At 27.9% G+C, this 12,291-nt stretch overlaps 1 protein-coding gene and 1 long non-coding RNA gene across 2 annotated transcripts; both read right to left on the bottom strand.

Annotated features, from left to right (window-relative positions):
- Positions 1 to 2,793: 2,793 nt before the first annotated feature.
- LOC141670923 (uncharacterized) lies at positions 2,794 to 7,224 on the bottom strand. Its single transcript, XR_012554822.1, has 4 exons — positions 7,090 to 7,224; positions 6,863 to 6,958; positions 3,892 to 4,000; positions 2,794 to 3,126 (listed from the first exon to the last, which is right to left on the bottom strand). It is a non-coding gene; the product is annotated as an uncharacterized LOC141670923 (long non-coding RNA).
- Positions 7,225 to 11,041: 3,817 nt separating this feature from the next.
- LOC141670642 (stigma-specific STIG1-like protein 1) lies at positions 11,042 to 11,671 on the bottom strand. Its single transcript, XM_074476589.1, has one exon. It carries the CDS (start codon positions 11,618 to 11,620, stop codon positions 11,189 to 11,191), a length of 432 nt encoding a protein of 143 aa, XP_074332690.1. The 5' UTR covers positions 11,621 to 11,671; the 3' UTR covers positions 11,042 to 11,188.
- Between the last annotated feature and the right edge of the window lie 620 nt (positions 11,672 to 12,291).

Here is a 12,291-nt window from a genome sequence, read left to right as displayed (position 1 = left end):
ATTTATCGAAAAAGAGCACTTTTTATTTTTATTTTAGTTTATGTCGATGATATTATTATCACCGAAAATGATAATTCAGTCATTATTTTAATCAAATCTCGCATAGAATCGAAATTTTTCACAAAGGATCTAGAAAATATTTCTTAGGTATTGAGGTTCCTCAATCATCCTAATGAATTTTCCTTTGTCAAAAAAAATATATTATTTGTATTATACAAGATGCTGGTCTAACAGGTGCAAAAAGTGCAGCTTTTTTGATGGACCAACATCTAAAACTCTTATCTTTGGACGGGGAACTCTTACCATATCCTAACATTTTTCGATGGCTTATACGTCATTTATTGTACTTAATAGTAACTATATATGCTGTAAATTATTTGAGTAGGTTTATAAATTAATCATGAATTGTTCACCTTGATGTTGTTGTCTGTATTTTACGGTTTTTGAAAGGGACACTTAGTCATGGTCTTCTTTTGACATCATCTATTTCCCATGTAGCACAGATTTTGTTTGGCCGGGATCCCTCACTAATCGATGGTCAACTATTGAATATTCCATAATACTTGGTGTGATTCCCATATCATGGAAGTCAGAGAAGCAACCAACTATTTCTCGATCATTTGTTGAAGCGGAGTATGGAAAGATGGTTAATTTGACAGCTAAACTACAATGACTCTATTATCTCTTCGTCGATCTAGATATTTCTGTATCACAATCATTTTCAGTTTATTGTGACAATCAAGTTGCAATGCATATATCCGCCAACCCATTCTTCCAGGACCGAAATAAACATATCAAACTTGATTGTTATTTTTTACGTGAAAATCTATCAGCATCTCTGATAGCTCCAAACCCGTATCTCATTTGCTAATCAACTGGCAGAATATTTTGAATACATAATATATCTAATTAATTCAAAAAAAATTAAAATATAATTCAAATTATTTTATTAGCAAGCCACACAAAACATGCTTTAGCCCATGTTAAAATTTTGTATATGTTATATCTTTAGGCATTTCTTAAATTAACATTTTTTTTTTATAATTGGTTTTGTTAGTTTAAACATAAAAATGGTGAAAATGTATATACATATTACACGCAAATTTGTGAAAATTTTTGTGATGTTAATGATCATGAGGATAAGTTACCTAGTAATTAGGAAATTTAGTTAAAAATGGCAGTTTATTAATTATATGAAGCTAACAAATTTATTATATAAATCATGTGTAATATTAGGATATAAATATATAAATTTAAAATTTAATTATAACTTATAGAGTTTAAGAGAAAAAATGAAAAAAGTAATGCCAGAGTTTTACCTTTTCAGGATTAAAGAAAGAATTATATTAGCAACTTAGTTGAAAAACCTCAAAAAGTTTAGATATACTATACTTTATTTTTTTATATCTTTTTTATATTTCTCAATTAAATAATTTTTATCATTCGTAATTGTATGTTATATATTTTGTTAATCATTATATTATTGGAATAATTGTTAGATGATTTTAATTTAAATTAATAAAAATGGTATCACAATTTATCCTTTTTTCTCATATTTTACTTATAATCAAATAATTTCAATTTTTGAATAATAAATAAACATTTATTTTAATTTATTTAATTATTAAATATTATTCAATGCAAAACCTTTTAAGTTAAGCTTAAAAAAATTGGTTATTTTCCATATGCTACTTGAATATATTATATGGGAGGGAGTTCTTTTAGCCCGTGTCACAATGCTACATTGATTTTGTAATGTTTAGGGTTTCATTTATACAGCTTATAATGACAATGAGTTCATGGAAGCTTCAATTAACTTATATGATGATATACAAATATATGTTGGGACGTACTTTCAGCAAATATGATCAACTCATTTTTAAGGTGCAAGGTAATTACATTTTTTCCTTTTTAAATTTCGCCTAATATTTACTGTATATCTATTATCTATATATATATATAATACAACAACTGGAGGTTTGATGAGCAATTTATTTAATAGGATGATTATACCCCTCTATTAATATCTATATAAAATTTATTTCACATCATCATCCATTTAATAAAAATTATTAATTATTTTATAATTAATATATACATACATACATTAATATATACATACATGCATATATACATACAATAAATATATACATATATATAAATTAAAACATGAATACATACATGCAAGCATGTACACATACATACACACACATACATACACCCACGATCACTATAAGAAATCAGGCCATTTACGACGGTTTTTTTAAACTGGAATCGTCGTAATTGAGCCATTTACGACAGAAAAAATTCGTCGTTTTTTCTCAAGTAGTAAGAGCTTTTCGTCACGGATTAAAATTGGGTCGGAAGTTAGGAAGTAAGGGCCCATGTTCTCAATAAAATAATAAATGTACTTATGACGGAATATATCGTTGTGAAAAAATTGTGTCATAAGTATGTACTTACGACGGAAGAAACGTCGGATGCTACTTTACGGGACTCACTTTTAATGAAATAAAATATAAATTTACGACGCAACTGTACGACGTAAGTTATTAACTTCCGACATAAAAAATGTCATATTTTAGAAGGTGGGACCTACAAGTTTGCAAAATTAAAATTCCAAAAAAATAATTTAAAATATGAAAATTGCTACATTACGACGGAATATGTGATGAATAGTCATCGTAAGTTTGTTTTTCATGAATAATCAAATACTGATTTTTTAGTTTCCAACCATTTTCGGCTTCCAATTTAAATTTTAAACCTGTCAAAGTGTAATGCAATCGCAAACTCTAAACCAGATAATTATCCTAGGCTTAATTCCTACAACGTATATATTTCTGGTTTTATTACATCAAACCCAGTAGCAAATACAAGTTCACAAGTGGTAAATGAAACACTGCTGAATGAAAAAACAAGGATCTTTAGTGATTCATGTTACATTACATGATGCCTAAGTATCTATATTTACATAATTATTTCAATTTCCAAATCCAAATACAAGAGCAAACTCTTGGCGACTACCATGTGGGTGACTCTTCAAAACTCATACTTACTATAACATTGCTAATTATATCTAAGTAGCCAGTTCGCGGCAACAATCCGCATATCATCTGGTCTTTATACCTGATAAAAAATTATCGAATAAGAAATGGAAATTAGGTCAAGGAGTCCAATATAATCAATCTCATTAATGTCATGGCATAAACAAATTCTACGGGTAAGCTTTAAATCATCTAACTACAGGAGGCAAACATGGCATTAAAGATGCAGGAAAACACAGTGCACAAGGCCATCAAGAGGATTACCCAGACGAAGTTACTGTATATTTGTCGCAGCTGGCTAGTCAGACATCATGTTTAAATACAAACATCTTATAAGATTGTAGATTAAATCAAATCAGATAAAAGTCGTTACAGTCAAATCTATGAACTGATCTCTAAATTCAGTTGCACGTAAAAGTCGTTATAGTCAAATCTTACTCGGCTATTTCCCAATCGTCTTATACTTATTCCTCCCTATATAACAAAACAATCACTTTATATTATTTAAAATCAATTTTACAAGTCAAACTGAAATGTAGATTGTATTATTATTTACAAATCCCGGCCCTACAAAAATCTTACGTTCAATTCTACTTTATCAGTCCATAAAAAATTATAAAATAAAGAAGAAACTAATTGATTTTAGCCAAATAAAGAACCAAAAGTTTTTACTAAGAGTTTGAATACTCAACAGTCTTCTTCAATCATCTAGATAAATTGATTGAATGTATATGTGATCTTGTTATAAAGAACAATGGTACTAATAATGGAAAATACCCATTTTATGTTTTCTAAGTAAAACTTTTTTTAAATTAACTAAATAGAGGAATTATATGAAGTTTGTTACCTTCAATATAGAAGATTCGATATCTTCCAGGACTACTTTATCCATACTGGTGAGTGAGCAGCAAGTATCAACTTATGAGCTTTGAAGTTCTCATCTCCAACCTGAAAAACTATATCACATCTAAGCTCAGAATCAAACAGGTATTTTAGACCCTGTCCTATACTCCTCTGTCTGACGGTGGTATGGTAAGAGTACAATTAGAGTCCCCTTTAGATTGTACAATCATCTTTACCATATCACTAATTAAAAAATTCACTACTACAAATTTTAACTTAGGAAACACTTCATATATAGCGCTTTTTCTGTTATGCTTTGCAAGTAACTTACTTATACATCAATTTCTTTTGAAACACTATATAGGACATTATGGAAAAAGCAAAATAAAAAGATAAAATAAATTTAAAAAAACTAACATAACGTTCGATTATGCAAGCGCTATGTGAGTTTAGACTTGAACGATGTTTTAGCAAACATTTTGCAAGTAAGCGTATTACAAGTGATTATTATTTTATTTTATTTTAATATTAGATTCCCACATAGCATTCTACAAGAGCTATCTTAGAAATAATTATTTTATATTTAAATATACTCGTATTTTCTATCAAGTAAAGCATCTCATCGACTAATCATTTCTTTTCTATAAAACTGTATCGGGAAAATCCCATCTTAGATCTAACTTCGATCTTTGTAAATATGCGAAAAACTTCATCGGCACTTTAATTATATTTTTCTTTCAGCACAATTGACAAGAAAGCTATAGGTGTTCTCTGACCCTTATCAGAGATAACGGATCTTTCAGGAACAAATTGATTTGATTTGGGTATTTGCAACATCGAACACTTCAGTTGAGCAAATCACCATATTATATATCATGTAGCACTCCGGTTTGAACTCGGTTTGTGAATCTTTGCATCTAAATTTCATATTTCATTTAAATTGATTTGTTAATTTTACGGTTTTTTAATTTTGGGGTTTTCTTTATGTAATTATTGACTTGTTATGTTCTATACCTGTTGGGTTGTTTATTACTTTCAATGTTTTTCAATACTTAATATGTAATATTTGAATTTGTTTTGCTTAAATCTGTTTCTTAGATGTGTATGTGTTTTTTTATATAGAACTCAATTTAGTATATTAATGACTCTAGTTAGATTGTTATGTCCTCTGTTTTCTTCGCTCTGATTATCATTCAATGTATAAAATGTTATGCATATGTATAAATTACTGCATTTTGGTTTCTAAAATTGTGTGGAAATTTTTCTATTTGCACATCATGTCTTATAAAAATAGCATTTACCAATATTAAGAAGTAGGCCTGATTCATATTATTTTTATTTTGTCTTTGTTTCAAATATCAAATGTAGCAATTGCTTGCCCTCAAGTTCTATATGTAACTATAAAGATAAAGCTCTATGTTTTTACTATTGCATCAGGCGATGTGATAAAGAGGGTAAATGAAATTCCTGTAAGTTTTTTTTATCTTTGTGGTATTATATTTTCAAGTTCGTCTTGCTGTCGCAGGTTGTTTACTAAATTCAGATTAGGTTTCTTTTTTATCGTATTATATGTAGAGTGTCATCACGATATCATGGTGCTTCACTGCAAGAAATGCCTTGACATATGGAGCATGTTATTGTGCATCTCTTATGTGTTACTTTTACTTCCAGGGTAATGAGAAATGATTACTTAAGTCAGTGCCTTAATTTTTTAGTTAATTATTGTTGAATTAATTTTTCACCATGCATAGTTATTATTTTTCTCTATATGTGATTTCTTCTTCTTAGTTAAAAACATTATAGCTTTGTAAAGTATTCTAAAAAATAGCCTATAATCTATCAAGGTTACAAATGTCTCTTTTCTGTTAGATGGTGTGTTTTTCTTTTAGAGAGAGAAAAAAAGAGGTCAGGTCAAGCAAGTCATTATATTGTTGATTAGCCTATAGAGGATGTTGAGAACAAAAGTAGCTTGAAGTATAAAATTGTGTTTTAAATATATGTAGAGCATTACTTTATTAAGTTTCTTTGAATTATGTTGCGGAAGACAGTCCCGCTAATGACTTGTGTTATGTTAAGTTAAATTTTTGGTTATATTATTTGAATTTAGAGTTCTATTTTATTTCTCTCTACACTGTTTGTTTCATTTGCTGAATCTACTTTATACTTGAGTATGTTTATTTTACACTATTTTGTGTGTACAAGTATCTGTAATATCTTGTTATTCAATATTCTTGTGCTTCTGATTGTTATGATATTTTTATCCTAGCTGTTTTCAAATTACAGGTGAACGAGATATGATTGAAGCAACTGCAAAGTTCTCGGCAAGAAGGAATAAGAAAAATAAATTCATATAAATGCCTACTTGAAAAGAAGCAGGTTCACCTCCGGAACAATATTGAATCAAACCTGTTCCTCAAGGGAAGATGTCAACGGATTAGTTTTTTATATTTTATTGTAATTTGTAGGTGATACACTTTAGGTGTATTATGTACTCTTGTACAAATAAATGAGAAAGATTTAGTTTGCAACAGATCTTGTTGTATAAGGTTAATGTAACTTGTTGACATTTTAGTATCATCGGATATTTTACACTAAAAATAAATTTAACTAATTATATAAGTTCTAAAATTCTAGAATAGTGTACGAGTCATATAGTGATCAAACACAACAGCAGTCTAGGAAGAAACCAAAACTTGATTCATTGGTATAAACCATATTCTGCTGCATTTGAAGTTTGTCTGAGAATTGAATAACAGTAGATCAGTCGTGTGCCTCTAATATTTTCTAGTTCTCACCATCGTAGCAGGGCAAACTAGCTAGCTATCAATCAAATTACACAAACTAACTGACACTCAAAAGCTAGAAATTCTCTAATCAAACTTCCAGATTTAATAGACAACACATAATATACACAATTTCAATCACACAAACAGCTCAATCCAAATTTAAATCAAACATAAAATCGAAATTCTTACTTTTTAACGGACTCGCCGTTAGTTTTGGCGGAGACAGAGTCAGGAGCTTTCTCATGCTCCTCTTCGTACGCGTCGTTGTCCTTGTTCTCTCTCATCCTGCATATACACACATATACATATATATAAGCTCGCGAATTTAAATAGATATCAAAATCTGAGAACTCTAGGATAAAATTGAAGAGAAGATATATATATACAAAATAGTTGTGTGTATAGAATAATCGAACCTTGTGTGTAGATATGAGAGAATTGAGAAAGCTAGGGTTTCACGTCGTCGTCTGCAGAGAAAATGTTAGAGATAGAATAGAGAGAGGCGAAGTGGGGAGAGATTGAAACATAGGGTCTTGCCCCTCCAATAAGAGATTTATTCCAAATAAATCTTTTCTAATATATATTAAATTATAAACTTAAATTATATTTACATATCTATATTAACTTACGACGGAATTTTTTTTTCCGTCATAAGTTGAATGGCATCGTTTTTCCCTGTGGCTACTCCATCCTTTTTTTATTCGATTGGTGATAGTTTTAATAATAAAATAATCAACTTACGACAGATAATATTTTTTGTCGTAAATAATTATGACGAACAATTATTTCTGTCGTAAGTTACGCGCGCATTTTTTTCCGTCGTAATGGCTGGATTTATTGTAGTGGATACATAAATACATACTCATTTATTCTTATTTGTCATTAATATAACATCATCCTCCAACATAATGGAACGGCCAAATATTACGTTAAATTATATGAAATAAAAATATAATATATGCATACATACATTAATACATATATACATGCGCATGCATACATATATATAATAAATGTATACATATATATATAAATTAATACATGCATGCATGTATACATACATATATACATACATATATATATGCAAACACACATACGTACACATACATTCATACACAAACATACACACATACATACATACTCATATATTCTTATTTATTATCAATTTAACATCGTGCTTAAACACAATGAAATGATCAAATATTATATTAAATTATATAAAATAAAAAATAAAATAAATTATTTATACATATTTGTATAATTTATACTTCACTATCAATAACTACGTGACATATATCTTATACTCCTACTGTCTCATAGGTTGTTAACAGTGTTAGGGGGTTTGTTGAGCAAATTAATTCACATGACATTTATACCACTACATTAATATCTATATAATATTTAATTCATCTCGTCATTCATTTATTAAAATAAAAATCAATTGTTGTATAATTAATATATGCATACATACATACAATAAATATATACAAATATATAAATTAATACAGGGACATACACATACATACATACTCATATATTCTTATTTGTCATCAATCTAACCTCGTCCTCCAACATAATGAAATAGAGAAATATTATATTAAACTCAATGAAATAAAAAATAAAATAAACTATTTATAGAGATATGTACGATTTATGCTTCACTATTAATCATTATATGACATATATCATATACTCCCACTATCTCATAGATTGTTAACATCGTTGTTAGACACATTCACACAGAGATTAGAAAAATGAATTATGTTTTTGCCTATATTGTTTGACTTATAAATCACATTTCTAACACATAAATAAATTAAATAATTAAAAAATAAATTAATAATTATTTTATATTTAAAGTGATTGATATACATCATGCACATATAATCACTTGTAGTTATTTTACTTTCTAAGAATTAACATATTACAAATATCATTAATTTATGAAGTGGAAAAAATATATATATTAACATAATTTATTACTTTCTTCAAATGCACAATTGCACACATACCTTAATCACTAGTGTCGATATATATGCATAACAAATAAATTATTCACTCATTAGATAACAATATAAATATATCGTCAACAATTAGAGCGAAAACAGTTTCAATTAGCATAATATAGAGTGTGCCCCTCCTATAGAACTAGTTATAATATAATAGATGAAATTGTTTGGTTGGTCGGTCGGTCATTCAAATTCTAATTGACATTGAAGTCAATTTTCTCTACCAATTTAAAATTTAATTCATATTAAATTCTATATAATTCTAATTGATATGTAAGTCAACTTTTATAACCAATTTGAATTTTAATTCATATTAAACTCTATATTATTTGAATTGATATTGAAGTCAACTTACTCTCCAAATATAATTTTTATTTAATTTAATTCAAAAACAATCTTTACTATAACAATCAATTTAATTAATATTTGTTTAAACTATAAAAATAGATCTTAATATCTATTAGATATTATAAATATCTATATCTATACAGTCATAAGATAATTATTGTCTCGATATAAAATAAAATAATGTGTACTTTCCATTCGGGTTTAAAAAGAATTACAATATTAATCCCATATATAATAACATTTAAACCAAACTAAATATAATTAGTTGTCTTTGATTAATATTAATATGTATAACAGCTAAGAAAAATATTAAATAATATTGATCTGGCTAAAAACTTATAATGAACTGAGTTTAAACTAAATAACATAAATTATTCATTCATGCTAAAAAAATCCAAACTAAAAAAATCAAAATTAAAATATAATGTGAACAACTAAACAACATCATGTATACTATTTATACGGGTTAAACAAAATTATCCTATTAATCGGGAATTAAAAAACATAATCAAACTAAAAATAATTAGTTAAATTTGGTCAGTGTAACGAGGCTCGAGTTAAAACACAATAATATAAATTATTTATCATGGACTTTCGTTAAAACATATTAATATAGACTATTATCATGAATTTAACAGAATAATGTAAATTTTTTATCCCAAATAAAACAAAATTAATATAAAACTAATCATAATTTTTATATTATTGACATGAACCAAACTTAACTTTTGGTTAAATCATAATATTTTTTGCGAACTCACATAAAAATATGAATAAAAGTATATAGTTCATTCAATTGTATTATCTTTGTAAAATATCTTCAACTAAAAAAATCATGAATATATACATGTAATAATATATTTATCATAAAATTATATAACTTAAAAAATTAAGTGAACAAATTTAAGTATTTAATTCAAATTATTTTATTACAAGAAAAACTACTATAAAATTATATCCCCCTCTTTTTTATTTGTCTTTTCCTCAAATTATACATTTACTCGTTTGTTATACTTTACTTTTTCTTTATTAATTATGTCTTTTTAATTTACCTCCTACTTAAATATATCATATTTATTATTTTTATTCTTTTTTATATATTTCAAATTTTTTGACCATATTTAAAAAATTTGTTTTTAAAACCGTTTTTTGTAAATTATAAATAGTTAGATAATATATATAACTTTAAAATTTTTAAAAAATAAAGAATTTAAAATTCATAGTTTAATTATTTTAAATTCGTGAAAAAAACGCGATGAGATTAATTCTCATATCAAGTAAATGTTGTATTTTTTTTAACTTTACCTTCTTATTTTCAGTAATTTGTATTTCAATATTTATGCTTTAATTTTGTCTTTTTAAGTTATTTATTCATGTATTCAATTATTATATTAAAATTTAATTTTTTTTAAGAATAATTATAGACAATTTTCAACTTAAATTACATATTTTAAGAAATGTCAAACACCGTGATCAGAATGAAAATTCAACTAAGTTGATGCAGCAATGAGCAACTTTATAAACAAATGCAGTGATCGATTGCTGCAGCTAATCAAATTAATGAACAAGGCAGCAGATGTAGCATGTTCTGATATTCACTCGTGCCAACTGACCTAGATGCACATCGAGTGTAGTTGATTATTAGTTTCATGGGACATGGTGTATCAGTTATATTATTAATGTTTCTTCTTTACAATAATGTTCTGATATTCACTCATGCCAACTGACCTAGATGCACATTCAGTGTGATTGGTTATTAGTTTCATGGGACATGGTGTATCAGTTATATTATTAATGTTTCTTCTTTACAATAATATTTTGATATTCACTCATGCCAACTGACCTAGATGCACATAGAATGTGGTTGGTTATGAGTTTCATGGGACATGGTATATATTTCTTCTTTGCAATAATTGGTTTGCAGAAAATAATTATGAGTTTTGTGGCATGTCAAACCTGAAATATTTGCAATTTAACTCAAAAAACAACGTGTCTTCAGTAAAAAATGTATTTTCCCCACACAACAAATGATTAAATATTTAGAACTATATATACTTCATTAATTACATATACATATAAGAATACTTATATGTATGCTTTCATGCAAGTATATTAATAATATACAGACACTACAAAGCATTACTATAGCAGATTTCGATCAAGCATAGCTACACATCCCATACACACATGAGCTTCCCTTCTTGCACCTAATTTTGCAGCCGCCACAGTTCTTCTTGTCTCTCAATGTATTTACACACTTACCTTTGCAACAAGATTCAGAATATTTACATCTCTTCCCACACTTTCCGCAGTTAGCCTTGTCAGTCATGACATTTACACATTGCTTCTTACAACAGTCCGGACTAGTGCTTCCTTTGTTGTCACAAACCCTCGGGTACTTGTCACATGTCCTCCAAGCCCTTGGTTTGTCTGCCAAAAAACGACTCGTTTGTCTGAGATAAGATGACGGTTCACCGGGAGTTATGGCATCGTCCAGGTCAAAGTTATCATCTTTGGTAGTCGAGGTGGCGAAAACTGTTGTGAACATTATCACAAGAATGAAGATGACGAAGATCTTACGCGACTCCATTTTTTCTAAAATAATTACTTGCAGATGGTTGGTTATATGTAGTTGATAGAAATTGTTGTAACAGTTGGTATGTGAATGCTCTCTAATGGAAATGGTTAGGGTATTTATAGAGGAACTAGCTAAACTATTTTGTGCTACCTGACCTATATATCTTATAATGGTAGTCACAATCAGTGTTAGATGCAAGTAAAGGGAAGTTGGCAAATAGATTAAGAATTACTTTCCAAGTCTCGTTTGAAATACATGCATATGTGGGGTAAAATGGCTTTAAAGGTGGGCAAAAGGTTAAGAACCAGGAATTTATATATGTTAGGTCAATATTGAGGTGCATTGTTATGTATGCGTACGGATTGATATGATTCTGCGTTAATCAATGGAAAAAAACAAAAAAAAATCTTGTACACGGATTTGACTCGAATATATTTAGTTATCATCAAGTTAGGTTCACTCTTCGCCAACTTATACACACCCCGCGTTATAACTTGCACACACATGTATATTTACAACTCAAGGAAACACTGACTGCATTCTCTTAAAATGGTTTTGTTGCAGGTAGCGTCCTCGGATTTTTCTGTATCGTTTCTAATTAAGTCAGTTAAATACGCATATTAACGATGTTGTAATTAACGAAAATATATGACAACATACCTAGCGTTCACGTCTTTACTGGC

The sequence above is a fragment of the Apium graveolens genome, chromosome 7 (assembly GCF_009905375.1).
Source record: "Apium graveolens cultivar Ventura chromosome 7, ASM990537v1, whole genome shotgun sequence".
Classification (NCBI taxonomy): domain Eukaryota; kingdom Viridiplantae; phylum Streptophyta; class Magnoliopsida; order Apiales; family Apiaceae; genus Apium; species Apium graveolens.
This window is presented reverse-complemented; position numbering and strand designations above follow the sequence as displayed.

Coding starts and splice junctions, on each gene's coding strand:
- LOC141670642 (XM_074476589.1), bottom strand. CDS start 11,620: ATGGAGTCGCGTAAGATCTTCGTCATCTTCATTCTTGTGATAATGTTC.